This window comes from Myxine glutinosa, chromosome 3 (genome assembly GCF_964187855.1).
Source record: "Myxine glutinosa chromosome 3, kmMyxGlut1.1, whole genome shotgun sequence".
NCBI lineage: Eukaryota > Metazoa > Chordata > Myxini > Myxiniformes > Myxinidae > Myxine > Myxine glutinosa.
In genome coordinates, this window is record NC_136263.1 from 61111681 (window position 1) to 61132370 (window position 20690).

Genomic DNA, 20690 nt, shown 5'->3' on the forward strand with positions numbered 1-20690 from the left:
GGGAGGGGGGATGGAGTGAAGAAGGGAGGGGGGATGGAGTGAAGAAGGGAGGGGGGATGGAGTGAAGAAGGGAGGGGGGATGGAGTGAAGAAGGGAGGGGGGATGGAGTGAAGGGAGGGGGGATGGAGTGAAGGGAGGGGGGATGGAGTGAAGGGAGGGGGGATGGAGTGAAGGGAGGGGGGATGGAGTGAAGAAGGGAGGGGGGATGGAGTGAAGAAGGGAGGGGGGATGGAGTGAAGAAGGGAGGGGGGATGGAGTGAAGAAGGGAGGGGGGATGGAGTGAAGAAGGGAGGGGGGGATGGAGTGAAGAAGGGAGGGGGGGTGGAGTGAAGAAGGGAGGGGGATGGAGTGAAGAAGGGAGGGGGGATGGAGTGAAGAAGGGAGGGGGGATGGAGTGAAGAAGGGAGGGGGATGGAGTGAAGAAGGGAGGGGGGTGGAGTGAAGAAGGGAGGGGGGATGGAGTGAAGAAGGGAGGGGGGATGGAGTGAAGAAGGGAGGGGGGATGGAGTGAAGAAGGGAGGGGGGATGGAGTGAAGAAGGGAGGGGGGATGGAGTGAAGAAGGGAGGGGGGATGGAGTGAAGAAGGGAGGGGGGATGGAGTGAAGAAGGGAGGGGGGATGGAGTGAAGAAGGGAGGGGGGGTGGAGTGAAGAAGGGAGGGGGGGCTGGAGTGAAGTGAGGGATGGCGATTGAGTGAAGGGGCTTGGGGGGATGCTGGAAGTGCGGGACACCTGTGTGCACACCCTTTAGTCCCATGGCCTTACTCGAGTCTGTTCCTTGAGATGATCTTTTTTTTCTTTTTTTTTTTTGAACAGTAATGGTAATTCCTGATGCCATAAAATTAACTTTTAACCCTGTCTTGGCTATTTTGATCAGTGGCCTAACAATAACACATGAGCCATGAATGGTGAGTCATCGGTGGTTTGGAAGTTTAACAAGAACTTTGGTTGGAGTGGGAGGGTGGGATTTGTTCCCCCCTCCCCCCCCCCCCCCCCCATTCAAGCACAGGTAAGTGATTGACAGATTTATTTATTTTCCCACTGTATGAATCGTCAGCTGGGCCCTGCTCTTGGTCTAAATTTTGAACCTTTTTGTTCAAAACCTTTCCAAATTGGTGGTGGTGTAGCTCCCACAGCTGTCCAATCGTTCATCTTCGCACGCCCTGCCCACATCCTTTACATTTTCCAAAGATGACATTTTGAAATCATATTTTTGCTTTGACGAAGGATTAATGACCGAAACCAGTTTCTTTCTTCCGACGGTGATACCTTGACATATCTTCTTTTGTTTCCATCCGAACACAACAAGCTTGCTAGCCTGATTGATTTGCTCTTCATGGTCCAAAAAAGAAGAAGAAGAAGAAGAAAAAGTAGTGTTCCACAAGGAGAAGCTTGACATGTGTGAGTTCAAATCTGGAAGAATTAATGCCTCTGATATGTCATGTCTTCCAACCTTTAACCACCTGTTAATGGCAAGTGTAGTGGTACTTTGATCCAATTATTTTGTGTACAACAGAAACCAAGCAGTCCTCCCCCCCCAGTTTCATTTTCTACTTTGTGGAAATAGCTTCTCAAAGCGACCCTTTATCCGTCCCCCCCACCCCCATTCCAGAGCTCACTCCCCTCTTGTCCACAGTGGCATTCCGGCAAAAGGCGTCAACTCAAGATTTTCACCTCTGATTTTCTCTCAAGTCTTGAGGCATAATTGGGTTTTTTCCTTCGCAATGAATCCACCCATTCAAGCACAGTGCCTCATTTTATGCGATACAATTGCGAATGTTTCAACCGACGGAGAATGACGTGCCATTTGCACCTTCGGTGTCTCTTAACGTCTTGTTTGTCCTTCTGTTAGCTCGTTTTTGTTTAAACTTCGTTCTTGCGCCTTTGGTGCTGATTTTCATGCCAACCTGACTTTATTTATATATATACACATATATACATACACACACACGTGGGGAGAGGGAGGGGAAAGACAAGGGACAGGGGGAGGAAAGATAAATATACATAATTTGGGGGGGGGGGGGGGCGGGTGGGAGGTGGAGTGGCTCTGACGGCCCCTCCGTTTTGGGGAAGGGGGGTAGGAAAATTTTACCTGGGCTAATAGTGCTTTAACCACAGTATTGCACAGGTTTAAAAAAAAAAAGGAAATTGTAAGAACCTCTTGGAAATTGTAAAATTGTAATAAATAAAAAAGGAAATAATAAGAAATTGTAAATAAAATTGTAATAATAAGAAATAATTGTAATAACGTTTACATAGAGAATTTACACCCCTCTCCTGGTCCCCCACACCACCGAATGAGGCCACGGCCACATAGCCTATGCTAACCCCCCCAGACAAAGCTGTATTTGTACCCCGACTAAAGTCTATAAGCGTTTATAGCTGGAGTACCTGGCGTTGCTCAAGTGAAAAAGAAACATTAACATATTTGAAATGACGGCAAATATAATGGAAAAGCAATTGCATCCACATCAGAATCCATCACAAATGTCAAATCATCATTTTACCTTTTCGTTGAATATATGCTGCTGAATGTACTGTAGATCACGTTTCTGAGTTAAGTTTGATGACTTCTAGAAATAATAAGACGCCCAACCACCAACTTTGACTTCTTCCAGTATTGTTTGATTATTTGTGTTTAAATGTTTGGTAATTGTTTTGCATTTATTTATGCGAATGTGTATTTGTATAGAATATATAACTGTCATTAATGAAAAGGGCTTAGGCACTCGATTATAGGAGACCAGTCGTGAAGTGTGATGGGTGCTTGTCGTCCCTGCCATTTTGCCTGAGTGAATTGTCAGACTCACTGGTGCTGAGGCTGTTCTCTGAGAATGGCCAGAGCGTTGCTAGCCTTCGTATGCACATTATCAGATGAGCAAGATATATTGGCGGGGAAGTTAGTCATCACAAATCCAGAAGACAAGATTTGACATTGGGAGAACTCTGCAATGGAAAATTTGTGGATTGTGTTAGTCCCATGGAGTCGCAGAAGTGCCACGGCTGGTGAGAGAGGTACCAATGCCCAACTGAAGTCACCACACATGAGGAAGAGAGTGTTGGGGTGAATGATTAAAAGGTGGTCCATGTTGTCAGAGAGATGGACATATACATAGACAGACGTAGACACAGGGAGATTCAGAGATAGACATGTGTAGATATAGACATAGACGTATGTAGATAGAATGAATGAATGATCGTTTTAAGGCCATTTTCCCCGCTAGAGCGGGGGTTAGCCTTGCGGGCCCCATGACAATTATGACAATCATGGTTCCCTGGTTGAGGCAATGTTTTTATGGCCGGATGCCCTTCCTGGCGCCAACCCTTAGTCGCCTCTTACGATGCGCAGGGATACGGTGTACCTATTCTAAACCGGGGTACACACCGGTAAACACATTTAGATAGAGACATTGACATAGCTATATATATATATATATATATATTGTTACAGATACGACTTTGATGGTATGGTGGGCCGAGCGGGATGGCCGCCGTATCCGTACAAGTTACCCGATTGTGCCCGAATGTTGACTAATCGCGCTACGCTGGCTCAATAGGAAAGAGAAGACACCCGGCTGGGTTATAATGACACAATACGACACCAGGGTTTCGATTCTCAAGTATATTCGTACGGAAAAAGGTTAGATTACAGGGGCTAGAGGTATATTACAGGAAGACAGGCACTTAGACACACTCTTATATTATCCCCGGACAGACGACAGACACACGGGACAAAATTGCTGACTCACACGGGGGTTGATGAAAAGGGGAGGCAGGTCGCGATGGCTCAGGTGCACCTGGCTCAGGGACAGAATCACGTACGGTGGTGTCCAGAGATGCGTGAAGGTATCACAGCGCTTGTGGGTCGCGACTTTGGTCTCAAGCTGGGGAGGTCGCTCAGCGCTCGGGAGGGTGGCGTCTTTTCCTTCCAAGCTCGGGGCGCATCTCTCTTCACGTCCGGCGCGGGGCCGCGTATATCTCCGGCGGGGAGTGACACGCCCTCGGCTCGTTAGCGCCGCCCCAGATGGCATCGGCCCATGGCTTCTCATTGGGTGCGGGGGTTACCGGCTCCGCCCTTGACGAGGGGCCGACAGGGAGCCCCTTCGTGGTAACCCCGTGGAGCGCGTGGTCAATGGTGGCTAACCGAGCCGGAAGGAGGACGCCCACTCCCCATGCCGTCACCGCGCCGCCCCCCTCTTTTGTTGTTGTTGTTGTAGTTGGCGCTTCTTCATGGGGAAGAGATGCGGAGAGGTATGGGGAGGTCCTAAACTTCCTAACAGGTGCCATATAATCACATTCTGGTGCAACGAAGAGTCATAATTAATGGAAACAAGTCCTTAACTGACATAGATTAAGAATAACTAGCAAGATGTCCTATAATTGTCTACGTGTGGTGCGGGGGACCTGGGCACGACATTTAATGGGGGGATGAAGGGGAAGATCGGCTCTAATGGGTGTTGTTTACAGACAATGGGACTAGGGAATGGGGTAAGGGAGAGTTGGGGAGTATCGGAGAAAATAGGGGAATATTTACAAGCGGATATGGAGGCCAAATTCCATATTCGCAACATTGCACCCTTCTCTACCCTCGGGGCGTCCCGACCCGATAAATTTTTACCTACTTTAGTGTGGCACGCAATGTAGTTCCCTCTACTATTAACTCTACCCTGAGTGCGACAGTTTTACAGATATTCACAAATGAGTAAATATGTCCCCCTGCGACGTTGCACCCTTCTCCTCACAGAAACACACCCACAGGATAACCGAATCCGGAAAGAATTCTCAAACTAAACATACAGCCGGTAGGGAGCATTATTTACAAGACTACGCTGCTATTTACACTACGATCCAGGACCTGTTTTTGGAGGAACACATGCAGATGTTATGCATAGAGAGAGCGCGCTTGCCAACATCGATACACCAACCCACGAGTGCTCTGTGGCCGACGGCCTTTAATAACGTGCAGAGCACCCTTTCCCGAGCATCAACAGCACCACCCCACCACCAATCGGTGCAGTCACCATTGTTCATTGGAATAAAAATAACTTCAACAACCCCTAACCCTGCAGGTGTCTCTTGCTCTTCTTGTGGTGCACTTGGTGGTGTTAACTATAAGTGGTTCACCTGTATGGCATAGGTGCCACGTTGACCCATAGGTCCATCCCCGGGTGGTGCTTGGCCGCAAACGAACTGCGGTCCATTGTGGGTGGCCACAAACATTGCGGTCCATATGGTGTATCGATCCCGGCAGCAAACAGCGAAAGTGCAGGCCCACAACTGCGTCGCCAGCACCTCTCTCTCCTCTCTCTCTACCCCAAAGCCAGATCCTCGGAGGTGGGAGACAAAAGAAGCAGACAAGTGAGTAAGGTGGTAAGGGCGCAAAAGTGCACGCAATGTAAGGTAATGCACACTGGGGGCACATGGGAACCAGGTGAGACAGGTACGTTCCTATCGTACGCCCCCCCCCCACCAGGTAACCTACATGGCCCCTCCCTTACCCCTTACTGCATCCACACAACACTACACTACTCATAAACATCTACTTTACAAATCAACAAACATCCCTACTGTCTTCCCCGTTCCTCCCATATACCAAATTCGTCTTCTCTCCCTCCTAACCAATCAAATTTGCCATTTTCAACTCTCATCAAAATTTGCCATCTCCAACTGAACATCAAAATTTGCCATCACCAATTCATCATCAGTCCCTCCTAGGGAGGGAGAGATGGAATCACCCCAATGTCTCATCCACGTCGTGATGCGTCTCACAAATCCTCACAGCAATCTCATTTCCTGCACAAAACAAAGAAAACACAGGTGTGGAGTCATCATCATCACCACAGGTAAGTGGCTGCGTATGGTGCGACAGGTTCATCAATCCTAACTATCTCCTAAATGACTTTAACAACTTTACACTACCCGGGGTCTTTCTCCGGCCAAACCATTGGCCCTCTTACACTATGGGTTCTAAAACCAATTCCCATTGGCCAAACTGTGGTGCTCTTCAATTTGGGGTCTCACTCCCCCGATTCATCTCCCGGTGCCCTCGTACAATTTCTGGGCTGCGACGTGTACCTCTCCCAGTGGGTCTACCCACCTGCACACCTCCACCACTGCAGTTGCCTCCGAGCTTACCTGCTCCTTACCCTAACCTAACTACCAGGGGAAGGCCCTCTGGCTCTCTCCCCACTCCGTGCCCTCTCTGGCACTGGGCTGCCCGATCCACACCCGGGATCCTCAGGCACCCACTCACAACTACCGGCTCCCAGAGCCCACCTGCGGCCTCACCTGGCCGACATCCTCACAGTGGTGGAGTGCCCAACCAACTACACACACTAACAGGCTACACGCCCAGCCATTTCCACAACACTAATGCACCCATTCACAACACCATTCCGCAACCGCACCACAAATGCCAATATCCAACCACAATTTACCTGCACCCTCTACCTAACACTTACACTACCCGCCCCGGGTGCTCGTGAAAGGGGTCCACTCTTCCCCCATCCACACCTTCGCACCATGCACACCACTCCGTACCACTCACTCCAACTCTCTCCACACACCTGTACGTGCACACCTGTGCTCTCACACCTGGTGCCACCTGCACCCTTCTCTCCCCAAGCGCATTCGCGCTGATCTACAACACTCACTACTCACACACTGCTCCACACACCTGTCCAGTTGCACACCTGTGCAATCACACCTGTTCAATTCTCACAAACACGGCATCATCTCAGCTAACTACTCCCTTCTGAAACTTGCGCTTCCCAGTCGTCCCTTTAAACTATTGCGCTCCCACGTCATTATCATCCATACTAATCTACCTGCGTCCCCACTACAGGTATCAGTCACTAACTAACCTTAACGTTACCTAAGGTCATCTTCTCTAGATCCCTACACACAATATCCTAACCCACCCGGGCTAGTTTTCACTGCCATACACCCCATAAGCTATTGCTCCTTTGCCCCCCGTCTGTGAGGGATGGTGGATTTGCCATCCCACCACATCGGGGGTCTCTCGCTATCAATTTTGTACACCTAAATTCCAACCAATCAAAAATTTGCCAATCACTACTCATCATCTGCCAATCATTACTGCCAATCCTTTGCCAATCATCAAATTTTGTTTTTTCTCTAATTTTGGGTCCAAAACACTAACCTCATCACCCAGTCGACTCACTAATACCTCTCGGTGCGCCAATCCCTGTCCAAAGCCCGGCTTCGTAAAGCCAAGCAATGGATGCTGGTTGTTTTGTGCCAGCGGCTGGATGCGTCCGGCACTCGGTGCAGGGACGGGGGCTTACCCGGGCCGAGATCCCACGCATCACCTCGGCGTGGAGCCATCCAATGTCCCGATCTCGACCTGCCGGCACGTCTCACCAAAAAGTGGTCGCCATGACGACCCTTCCTATCCAGCCGCCCGCTCCGCCTAGTGGAGCACGGACGCGGCCGTTCAAAGCGAGGCCCAGCACGCACCGAGGGCCCGATTCGGCTATAAGTCGTTCTAAACTCTATCCCGTCTAACGTCGATGCTTCACCTGGACGCTTACACCCCGCAGCCCGTTCCTTGCTCACACATCCAGCCGTTTCCATGCCCCTCGTACCGTTCCTTACACACCCAGGTACACCCATTCCACTCACCGCCTTGGTCACACACCTGACCACCGAACACTTTGGCACACATTCGTTGCTCGCACACCTCACCAATACACCGCTTCGCACCCCCTCCTCGGTCACCTCCTCTGTGACAATCACAGGTGTGCTCTCATTCGCACACCCAACCACGTGCCTCACCACCAACTCCAGCGTGCATTCCCACTCACGCTCTACCATTCCAGGTGTGCATCCTTCCATCCCAGGTGTACATCCTCGCTCACCTGTCACAACTAACTCACGCTCCATGTCACTCCCACTACTTTCACCTCCATTCCTGACAGCGCACTCACCCTTACTCTTGACAGCGCACTCTTTCCTCATGCACCTGTCCGTCACACACCTTCCTCGCGCACACTCTCCCGTCACACCCTCTGTAACACTCACCACAGGTGTGCATTCTTCCTTGCCTTTGACAGCGCACTCTTTCCTCATGCACCTGTCCGTTACACACCTCTCTCGCGCACACCCTTGCGCACACTCTCCCGTCACACCCTCTGTAACACTTACCACAGGTGTGCATTCTTCCTTGCCTTTGACAGCGCACTCTTTCCTCATGCACCTGTCCGTTACACACCTCTCTCGCGCACACCCTTGCGCACACTCTCCCGTCACACCCTCTGTAACACTTACCACACCGCGCTTCCATGTGCTCCCTCGCACACACGCTACGACCGACTCACTCTCGCCAGCACACTCACTCCTTGGCACACACTTTTTCCTCACACACCCCAGAGTCGGACTTTCTCGCACACCTCCTCTTTCGCACACCAGACCTGTCACACACCTCACCAACGGCCTTTCACGAACACCCGGGTCCATCTCGACCCCCAAGCTTATTAAATCCCCTGGCGCATCATACGCACGACCATATTGGTCACCACTTACACCGGGTCCTCTTCCTCTTCGCTTCTCCTCCATCACCTGCGAATCCCTCATCCGGTTAATGAGCACATCATCACGATCCAAACACAGACTTTGGACCAATTCTTTTATCTCCTCCTTTATCTCCTTCTTATCCCCTCTCCGTCGCTTCTTAATTTCACTCATCCCTTCTTCCACTTCTTCTAATTTGTGTTTCATCTCCTTCATCTCTTCGTGCGCCCCTTTAAGTTCTTCCTCTAACTCCACTTTATTTTTTTCTATGTGCTCCCGCACCTCCCGCTCTTTAACCTCCATTACCTCTACCACCTTGTCCATTTTCCTCGTCAGGTCCTCATGTACCGTCTGGCATTCCCTCTTCGTCGCTACCAAGTCATCTTTTAGTTCTTTCTGTGTCGCCTTTAACCCTCCTAATACCGCAGTGTTCCTTTGAACCTGCTCCACTAACTCCGTCTGTCCCACCGTCAGCTGCTCCACCTCCTGCGTCAGGTCCTCTATGCCCCCTTGTAACTTTACAGTCCCCTTTCTCACCTCCTTTTCCATGTGCTCCTCACAGTGCCTCACCTCCTCGCGCACTCCTCCGACCTCCTCACTCACTCCTCTTCTGATCTCCTCTCCCATCACTTGCATCTCCTGCCCAGATGCCACCCTCATCTGCTCCATTTCCTCCCTGTGAGCATCCAGTTTGGTTTCTACCCCCATTCTGACCCCCTCTATCTGCTGCTCCATTTGTTTAACTTCCCTTTCCGCTTGGTCCCTCATGTCCCTCAATTTGCCTTCCATACTGTTTTCTAACCCCTCTAACCCTTTTTTCACTCCCTCTATCTGATTCTCCTGGGCAGCCATTCTATTTTCTACCCCCGTTAACCCATGTTTCACCTCTTTCATCCCGTTGTCTAACCCCTCAAAATTATTGTCTAACTTCCCAATTTTCTTGTCTAACTCCTCAAAATTATTGTCTAACTTCTCACCGGTACCCCTCATTTGGCCCTCTAATCGCTCACCCTGAGCATCCATCCGGTTCCCCAACCGCTCACCCAATCGCTCAATCTGGCTCCCCATACTCATCTGTACAGCTGCCTGTAACTGCGCAATGAGGGCCTGCATGTCAATCGGCTGCATGTTAAAGCCCGGTGATACAGCCGGCTCGGCTACCGCACGCTCGTGCGAGGCGCCTTTTTGCGCGCCCGCTACTTCGTGCGTGACGGCGCTATTTTGCGAACCTGCCGCCCTCACTGCTTCGCTCTCCTCCTGTCCCTCATTTTGGTCCTGGATCGACCCTACCTCACTCTCCCCTACCGGACCCCAGCCGTCTTGATCCGCCATAGCGCGACTTGCAAAATTCGAGTTTCGTAAAACAAAACAAATTTCGGCCGCTCCAAATTTTGACCAAATTTTTTTTTTTTCCTCTATTCGTTTTTTTTTTTTTTTCTTCAAAATTTGGTCGGGCCTCGAATCTCACTCCCGACACCAATTGTTACAGATACGACTTTGATGGTATGGTGGGCCGAGCGGGATGGCCGCCGTATCCGTACAAGTTACCCGATTGTGCCCGAATGTTGACTAATCGCGCTACGCTGGCTCAATAGGAAAGAGAAGACACCCGGCTGGGTTATAATGACACAATACGACACCAGGGTTTCGATTCTCAAGTATATTCGTACGGAAAAAGGTTAGATTACAGGGGCTAGAGGTATATTACAGGAAGACAGGCACTTAGACACACTCTTATATTATCCCCGGACAGACGACAGACACACGGGACAAAATTGCTGACTCACACGGGGGTTGATGAAAAGGGGAGGCAGGTCGCGATGGCTCAGGTGCACCTGGCTCAGGGACAGAATCACGTACGGTGGTGTCCAGAGATGCGTGAAGGTATCACAGCGCTTGTGGGTCGCGACTTTGGTCTCAAGCTGGGGAGGTCGCTCAGCGCTCGGGAGGGTGGCGTCTTTTCCTTCCAAGCTCGGGGCGCATCTCTCTTCACGTCCGGCGCGGGGCCGCGTATATCTCCGGCGGGGAGTGACACGCCCTCGGCTCGTTAGCGCCGCCCCAGATGGCATCGGCCCATGGCTTCTCATTGGGTGCGGGGGTTACCGGCTCCGCCCTTGACGAGGGGCCGACAGGGAGCCCCTTCGTGGTAACCCCGTGGAGCGCGTGGTCAATGGTGGCTAACCGAGCCGGAAGGAGGACGCCCACTCCCCATGCCGTCACCGTGCCGCCCCCCTCTTTTGTTGTTGTTGTTGTAGTTGGCGCTTCTTCATGGGGAAGAGATGCGGAGAGGTATGGGGAGGTCCTAAACTTCCTAACAGGTGCCATATAATCACATTCTGGTGCAACGAAGAGTCATAATTAATGGAAACAAGTCCTTAACTGACATAGATTAAGAATAACTAGCAAGATGTCCTATAATTGTCTACGTGTGGTGCGGGGGACCTGGGCACGACATTTAATGGGGGGATGAAGGGGAAGATCGGCTCTAATGGGTGTTGTTTACAGACAATGGGACTAGGGAATGGGGTAAGGGAGAGTTGGGGAGTATCGGAGAAAATAGGGGAATATTTACAAGCGGATATGGAGGCCAAATTCCATATTCGCAACAATATATATATATATATATATATACGTATGTATGTATGCAGTGCGTATCAAAAAAAAAAAAGGTAATCCGAATTCAAGGGGTTAATATGCAAAGATTATTTAGTTTGACAATTTATATGTGGTTTACCAATTATGAGGAGATCCTCAGCTTTCCATTGATGCCTTTCATGCATCATTGATGTCACACATGACCAAGTACATGTTCATTGAAAATGACAAGTTCAAATCGCATTTTTACAAGTTTGGCTAATCAGTGCAAGACAGGTTTAAATGGACGCATTACTTGTCAACTGCCAAGTTGATTATGTAAAATTGTTAAGCTGATCTGGTAATCGTCGGTTGCGTCATCTTTTGTTTAAGATGGGTATTTAAGATGGGCCTACAGTGTATGGGTTTAGAGACAGTCTTGAGTCATTGAAAAGATGGTTCAACTTACGACTGAACAGCGGACCTTCGTGGTTACAACCTTTCACCAAACTGGAAGTTTGCAGCGAACTCATCATGCGTTCAGGGAACATTTCCCAGAACGGGAGCCTCCAGCAGTCCAAACCATCTGGGCGAATGTTAGAAAATACCAAGAGCATGACACTCGCCTCAACCGCAACAAGAATTCTGGTAGGAGGCGCACTGGGCGATCGGAAATGAACATTGCAGCAGTAAGGCAGCAAGTTTTGGAGCATCTTAAGGATACCAGCGCAAGACGAAATGGGACGGGATTGCCTTCGGCAACATTCAACCGAATCACAAGACTGGACCTCCACCAACATCCATATCGGATTCACATCCGGCATCAACTTACGCCAGGGGATTTTGCCAGGAGGCTGGTGCTTGTCGGATGGTTGATGGCACGTTGCGAAGCAAATGTCAATTTCCTGCAGTATCTCATTATCGGCGACGAAGCTGCTTGCGCTATGGACGACAAGGTCAATACCCATAATGTTCTTGAATATGCACCAACAGGACAACCCCCGGAATTTAATTTTGACACCAACATGAATCGACAAAAGTGGACTGTTTGGTTGGGACTTTGTGGAAGTGGTCAGGTGATCGGCCCATTTTTCTTTCAAAGGAATGTCAATGGTAACAGTTATCTGCAGATGATCAATGATGAAGTTTTACCGCAGCTGGAGGAGAACTTTGATCGACAGGTTCGTGGTGTCTTCAGATATCTCTGGTGGGCCCAAGATGGCGCCCCAGCCCATCGTCTTATCGCTGTCCGAGATCGACTGAGGGAACTCTTTGGAGACCGAGTCATCGCCCTCAACCATGCAGTGGAATGGCCGCCAAGATCACCTGACCTCACACCATGTGATTATTTCATTTGGATACATTTAAAGAACAAGGTGTTCGTAACTCCTCCCCTTGATCTTGACGAATTGCAGGACCGTATTCGACATGAAGTGGATGCTTTGCGCAATGACCCGGCTATGGTGAGACGAGCAGTTCACGGCATGCTCCGCCGCTGTGAGCTTTGTGTTGAAAGGAAAGGTGGACATGTTGAAGGTGTGGGTGCATAAAGGCCAATCATTCCTGAGAAAATTTCATGTCTGACGTTCATTTTGCACCAATTATCCTGACTTGCATCGATTAGCCAAACTTGTAAAAATGCGATTTGAACTTGTCATTTTCAATGAACATGTACTCGGTCATGTGTGACAGCAATGATGCATGGAAGGTATCAATGGAAAGCTGAGGATCTCCTCTTAATTAGTAAACCACATGTAAATTGTCAAAATAAATAACCGTTGCATATTAACCCCTTGAATTCGGATTACCTTTTGTGTGTGTGTGGGGGTGTGTGGTGTGTGTGTTTGTGTGTGTGTATAAACATTGCAATATGCAATATGCATTGCAATATACACAGTCGTGGCCAAAAATATTGGCACCCTTGCACCTTTTTCAAAGAATGCATCATTTCTTCCAGAAAATTGTTGAAATTTAAAAATACTTTGGTATCCACATATGTATTCCTTCGGTTTGCAGTGGAACAAAACAAAATAGCTGAAAAAATTACTAAATCTTAGTTTATTCCACACAGGAATCCTAAAATGGCCCAGACAATATTATTGGCACCTTTTAGAAGTTGTTAGAGATAATTTTCAAGCAGGTGATTCTCCTTTACTTTGGAATTGAACTCACCTGTGGTGAGTTGCAGGTGCCTGCAATATAAAAATCACTCATTCAACCAGTTTGAATAGAGAAAAGAAGTCAGTCTGCTGTTTTGTGTCACTGTGTGTACCGCAATGAGCATGGAGAAAAGAAAGAAAACCAGATAATTTTCTGAGGTCAGACACAACATTGTAGCCAAGCATGGACAATCTCAAGGTTACAAGTCTATCTCCAGAGACCTTGGTGTTTGTGTCCACTTACACCTATTAACTGCAGTGCACTGAAATGTTTTGATCTGATCGTCTTTGTCATCTCTTTCACCACCTGCTCCATCCAGAGATGGTGGACCTCATGAAGGGTGTGGCAGAGCTCAGTGGGGAGCTGTCGCTTGAGGAGCGTAATCTGTTGTCCGTGGCCTACAAGAATGTGGTCGGTGCGCGTCGGGCATCATGGCGCATCATCAGCTCTGTGGAGCAGAAGGAGGAAACAAAGGTGTCATCAGATTCCCAGGAGCGTGTCCAACTTGTCAAGGTCTACCGCAAAACGGTTTGTTGCGTTTGCTGATTTTAAAAAATTTTTAAAATCTTTTTATTTGATTGACCATGCAGTCATTCAAAAAAATCATTTTATGTTGAAAAGAGGAAATGTCGGCAAAAGGGTATTAATTTCATAGATACAATTTTTTTTTTTTTTTTCCTTTCTGTTCGTTTTGCTGGTCTTGCTGTTAGTTGGCACCTTTATTGGTGATTGGTTTTAGAGGCAGAAAAACTGCCAGTTTTGTCTGATATGTAAATACAATTGTAACGAGAACTGCCACTTTATAACTTCTGGCAGGGATGACCGGGTATCCCACTTTGATACGGCTCCACTTTGATCGACACGTGACACATGATGTCCTCTTAAAAACAAAACAGAAAAAAACGGCTTTCAAAATTGGATTTAAAAAAATTAAATTCAAAGGAATTAAAAACAAAACTCAGATTCAAACGTAATTTTTAAAATGACCATATGGCCATATGATGTGCAGTTTGTATTATCGAACTGCATTCCGAAACTCATCATGTGAGAGAGGTTTCACATCGATCTTGTAAGCCATTCCGGAGAAGATAAAATTGTTAGGTTTCTTCTCCAAAAAAATTAAAACAATTTGGCTGCCAGACAGTGCGACCGACCGATCATGTTGAAATTTTTAACGATGACTTGACTCGATTATACTTGTAAAGTTTGACTTCGATAGCCTGAGCCATTTCAAAAATAAAAAGAACAGAGATGATTTTTTTTTTTAATATCTGCCATATCATGAGTTCAAACAGGATGAAATTTAAAACATATATTCCACATGGTTGCTGGATCATAATTGTGAAGTTTCACATCGATATATGAAGCGGTTCAAGAGTCAGAATTTAAAAAATATTTTCGTTCAATCCAAGACCATGTGAATGAATGAATTATTCTGAAACACCATGGCATCCCCAAGGTATAGGGAACGTGTTAAGTTTTCACTCGATCTGTTTAGCCGTTCTGGAGGAGTTTATTTTTAAAGGCTTGTTCAAAAAAATCATAGCTGCCAAACCATGTGACCTATGTAAAGTTTTGCCTCGATCTGTTCAGCTGTTTCAAAGAGCCTTTAAGGGTGTTATGTTCAATCCAATGTGGCTGCCGAACCACGTGACTGATGAAGTCATCAATTTAATTTTCCCATGCAATTTTTGAGTGGATCACGCTCGATAACGTTCATACTGATCGGATCAAGCATTATAGTTGTCGAATTATGACATCGTAATGAGGGCACAGGAGACATCGTCAGTAAAATATTATTCCCCATGGGGAATACTTTACAATGAGACATGTTTCAATTTTTTTCCTTGGAGCGGTTTTGGAGATAGAGCTGCAAAGTTTATCGTTTTTTTTCCGAGATTGTAACCAATCCCCATACCACGTGACATGACATAATTAGCATAAAAAATTATACAGGAGGAGCCGTTCCTTTTGGTGAAAAATTTGTGCCAATCGGAAGAACAGTTAGAGAAAATGAATTTTAAAGGGAATAACCCCACAAAATCCCGGCAAAAGAATGAGAATAATAATAATCTTGGCAATACCCAATAGGGTATTACAGCTAGAAAGGCATGTGGTACCCGAACGATGCAAATGCAGTCGATTTATAATGTGCATAAAACTAGGTTTGTGAAAATGTGTATGATTTCTTGTGCATGATGCTTATTTGAATAGTGTTCACTGCTAATACACCACTATAAACGTAGTGGAACTTTTTAGTACAAAGGTCCTGACTTGGCACTTGCTGCTCGTGATCCACATAGGTCATGTCATTAGTAATTGTGGGACGGCCTTATGAATATATTTATGCCTCTGCCCCGAAGGCGGCTGGAAGCATTATGTTTTCAGGTTGTCAGTCCGTCCGTCCGTACAGGCAAAACCTTGTTTTTCTCAGCAACCACAGGTCCATCGAGACTAAACTTTCAGGGTAGAAGTGACACCCATCCAGAATATGTTTATGATAATTGTGACGTCATAGGTAATGTGGTATGCCAGCCATCTTGGATTAAACGCATATAATTAAAAAATATTTATCGGAAACCGCTGAATGGAAAAATTTGAAACTTGCCACATTGTCAAGTACTCCCAATAGGGAACAAAAGCATGATACTGATATCATAGGCAAAGTGGTATACCAGCCAAAAATGTTTTAATCGAATTCCTTATCCTAAAAATCTGAAATAGCATGCACATTATCTATGACCCATTTGCATTGATGTATTAAATTTATGACATCATAGGTCACATGGTTTGGCAGCCATATTGTATTTAACCTAAAACCTTAAAAAAAAAAAAATCTTCTCCCAAACCACCAAATTAATTGGCTCGAAAATTTACGTGCGGCATGGCGATTAAAAGATGATCACGAAAACATCATTAGTCACATGGTGTGGCAGCCATGTTGGATTGAAGGAAAATATTAAATAATTATATCTCTGAAACCGCTTACCCTATCGATGCTAAATTTTACTAATCCAACACCATTGTTGCATATATTTTGAAAATGATGTCGTAGGTCACGTAGTTTGGCAGCAGTCTTGGATAGAAAAATGAACCTTATCCAATAAACACGAAACTTCACAAACGTGATCCCCTACCCATACATTTGCAGAGTGTACATTCTTTAAGGTCATATGTCATGTGGTATGGCAGCCATATTAGCTTGAAAGCCGATATTTAAAATATTCCCTACTCTGAAACTGCTTCACCGATCAATGGGAAACCTGTCTTGGCTGGTGAAAATGTGTTGCTTGAAAACAGCTGAAGGGATTTAAATCAAACTTGTTTATTTTTAGGACAGTGAACGCAGACATCTACCTATTGTGGGACTATGCGGAGGCATATTGGCGATAGTCGCATTGCTCTAGTTTGTGAATGCAATTCCCAACACACATCCTTTATTTACCTGGGTATGTCAGGTTTGCAGAATGGTTAAATTTGAGAAAGCATGAAGGGCTATGGATGATGTCGGTGTTGAAATGTGGATGAACCTCAAGTTCTCTAGATATAGAATACCTCTAATTTGGTGTTCTCCATTAAGGCAGGCATTCTGCATATACTCCCTGAACGTAGAACTGCTCACTGTTAAATAAATAAATAAGAGTTTTGCTTTTCCTTTGGTAAAAATATGTTTTTTACCTCTAAAATAGGTCTGGGTTTATTTTATTTTATATTATTCTTTTAAAACGTCTGCATCCTTGAGTCAAGTTTCTGTGATCTATGAAACAGATGAATCCTGCCAGCTTATAAATGGGATTTTCCCACTTTTTTGTCTATCGTGTCCCACCTGCATGCTGTCTGATCAATTGCTTGCCAATTGGATAAATGTAGGCAATCGGACTGCAGCTCTTCCTCTCCGACGAAAATCTGCCCCCCTCCCCCCCCACCACCTCCCCCCCACCACCTCCCACTCCCCGCCCCTGCATTTCCAGAAGTTTGAAAGAAAGCCAAAATGGGGCACGTTCTGCAAACTATTCCATACCAGTCGATTTGCTGCATGCAAATAATATCTTGGATGATTAGTATGAATAAATAATGCTAAAATGGAACAGACATGAGCAAATTATTTTTATAATGGTCACTAAGGCAACAAATTATCTTGGCAAGATTAGAACATCTACTTCTGGGATGGAAAATTAACGTGTGGGAACAGGTGCAGTATAAATTGCTGGTGCAGTTCACGAGTCATATAACTATTGCAAGTGTGGAAAATATTCCAATGGGATCTGGTGATCAAACACACCTAGTAACTGGAACAGTGATGGGATTAATCCACATTGAGTCGATTGAAAATAGCAGTTTTGAGTTTGCTGTCTCCAATCTTGGTAAAAAGTTGTTCTTAAAACGTACTTCCTTGCCAAATTTAAGGATGGTTGGTAAAGCAGTTTGCAGCAGCAGCAGGTGAAAGGATTTTGGAGTTTGCTGATGGAGCTGATTTGTTGATTTGTAATACTCAGTTCCAGAAAGAGGATAATAAGCTTGTTACATACACGTCAGGTGGGTCGACGACAATCGTTGACTTCCTGATGGTGCGTAGGCGAGATAGGGGGCACCTCCGGGACACAAAGGTGATCACCACTTGGTTGTTTCACAGCACCACTTGGTTGTCTGCGACGTAAGGGTGAAAGGTGAAAGGTGTGAGGAGAGCTCGGCGGGTGAAGTACCAACCGAGAATGAAGGTGTGGAGGTTGAAAGAGGTGACAGTAAGGGAGGCATTAAAAGAGAGGCTGAGTAGGGTCGAGGATGATGTGGTTGAGCTTGAAAGTGGTTGGATGTCAATGAAAGCTTGTCTGTTGGGAGCCGTTGGTGAGGTATGTGGATGGACAAAAGGACCACCGAGGCACTCGGAAACATGGTGGTGGGATGATGAAGTTGGAAAGAGGATTGACGAGAAGAGGAAGACGTTCAAGGAGTGGCAGAAGGCGAAGGGTACGGGAGCAGAAACGGCAGAGCATGAAAGTTATAAGGCAGCCAGGAAGGCTGCAAAGAAAGAGGTAGCAAAGGCGCAGGAGGCATGTAGGAAAATGTTCGGAGAACGCTTGGATTCGGAAGAGCGTCAGAAAGCAGTATTCAGGATTGCAAAGCAGATATCGAAAGAGAGGTGTGATGTGATGGGGGTGAGTTGCTTGAAGGATGAAGTGGGACAAATCGTTGTCGACCCAGATGGAATTAAAGGAAGATGGAAAAGATATATGGAAATGCTGTTGAATACAGAGAATGAATGGGATGGCAACATAGAGAGTAACCCTGTTTTAGGACCGGCAGAGAAGATAACTGAGAAGGAAGTTGAGGAAGCGATAAAAGCAATGAAGGGTAGAAAAGCGGGAGGGCCGACGGGAGTTGTGGGAGATATGTTGAAGGCAGCAGGAAGTTGGGGTGTGAAGAGAATGACAGAGATCTGTAATCTGGTGGTGAAAGAAGGCCGCATTCCAGTGGATTGGGAACTGAGTACCCTCATCCCTCTATACAAGGGGAAAGGTGACCCTCTGGAGTGTGGCTCGTACCGAGCGATAAAGTTATTGGAGCATGGAATGAAGGTATTGGAAAGGGTGTTGGAGAGGAGGATAAGGAAGACAGTGAAGATCGACGAAATGCAGTTTGGATTCATGCCAGGAAGAGGAACGACAGACGCGCTTTTCATTGTGAGGCAGTTGCAGGAGAAGTACATGGAGAAGAGGAAGAAGTTGTTTCTTGGGTTTGTTGATCTGGAGAAAGCATTCGATAGGGTACCACGCAAAGTATTGACATGGGCATTGAGGAAGTTAGGAGTGGAGGAATGGTTGACCAGAGTAGTGATGGCAATGTACAAAAGAGCGTGCACAGCTGTAAGGACGAAGGACGGGAACAGTGGTGAGTTTGAGGTGAAGGTGGGAGTGCATCAGGGGTCGGTACTAAGTCCACTACTATTTGTAGCTGTGATGGAGGTGCTGGCTCAGAACGTAAAGGAGGGTTTACCGTGGGAGTTGTTGTATGCAGATGATCTGGTGTTGATTGCGGAAAGTATGGATGGACTGAAGGAAAAGATGAACACGTGGAAGGAATGTATGGAGACAAAAGGTCTGAAGGTGAATATTGGAAAGACGAAGGTGATGGCAAGTGGTAAAGCATGTGGTGAGGTGGGAAGAACTGGGAAGTGGCCCTGTGCTGTGTGTAGGAAGGGTGTCGGAGTGAACTCCAGTCAATGTACAATGTGCGCTGAGTGGGTTCATCAAAAATGTAGTGGTCTGAGAGGGTCATTAACCAGTGGGGCAGCTACATTCAAATGTAAGGTGTGCACAGAGGGAGCTGCAGATGGAGGAAATGTTGAGTTGGATCTTGGAGACGGGGTGAAGCTGGAAGGTGTGAAAACATTTTGCTACCTCGGAGACATGCTGAATGGAGAAGGTGGATCAGACTCGGCAACGGTTGCTCGAGTGAGATGTGCATGGAAGAAGTTTCGGGAACTGGGTGGCGTGCTGATGATGAGGGGAGTGTCGTTGAAGCTGAAGGGAAAGGTGTATGCTGCATGTGTGAGAAGTGTTATGATTTATGGGAGCGAGACATGGGTAATGAACGTAGAGCAGCAACGAAGGTTGGAAAGGGTGGAAATGCGAATGGTTCGGTGGATGTGTGGAGTATCGTTGAGAGAGAGGAAGACAAATGATGAATTGCGAAAGATGATGGGAATAGAGCCTGTGATTGATGCTGTGAAGAGGACAGGTTGAGATGGTTTGGTCATGTGTTGAGGAAGGATGAAAGTGACTGGTTGAGAAGAGTGATGGAAATGAATGTAGAAGGAAGCAGAGGACGGGGAAGACCGAAAAAGACTTGGCTAAAGATGGTGGAAGAAGAAATGCGTGCAAGGGGGTTAACAAGGAGAGATGCAGAAAATAGGGCAAAATGGAGAAGATTGTCATGGGGACCGCAAGGCTAACCCCCGCTCCAGCAGGGAAAATGGCCTTTAAAATGCATGTTGTGTTGTTGTTGGTAAAGCAGTTGATGAGATAATTACCCTTTTGAAGATTGCTGCTGTCTTGCACTCTTATCCCTTCAAATTATTTCTTAATATATTTGAGGGGGATAGCTAAGTGAAATTTTCACAAGGTTTAGAAGCTGCACTTTCACATGAAACCATGAAAACACATCTTTGGGCTGACGTATCCTGATGGTTAACGTTGTACCTCCCCGCCCCTGCATGATGCCCCTGAACGTAGTACGTACAACGTACTGACTGACCTTGCACATATTTGAGCTTCGTAAATTTTTTCGCTGTTCTTTGAATTTCATGGTGGGCATCTGGATATGAAATGGGGCAATTGACTAAAACCGTTTTTGCGCTTGTATTGCTGTCCATTTACTTTTCTCTCAAATCGGTGTGTACCAAGATGTCCGACAAATTTGGTGCTGT

General features: G+C 46.8%; 1 protein-coding gene across 2 annotated transcripts in view; it reads left to right on the plus strand.

The window, feature by feature from the left end:
- The window catches only part of LOC137416132 (14-3-3 protein epsilon), a 35000-nt gene that overhangs the window by 942 nt on the left and 13368 nt on the right, over window positions 1-20690 (plus strand). The window contains exons 1-2 of one of the 2 annotated variants that reach the window (XM_078774082.1): window positions 1313-1399; window positions 13584-13792. In XM_078774082.1, coding sequence (XP_078630208.1) covers window positions 13586-13792 — 207 coding nt within the window. In that variant the 5' untranslated portion in view covers window positions 1313-1399; window positions 13584-13585. Of the gene's footprint in view, window positions 1-1312; window positions 1400-13583; window positions 13793-20690 lie in introns of those variants that run through there. The other variant, XM_068101661.2, reaches the window with a different exon arrangement.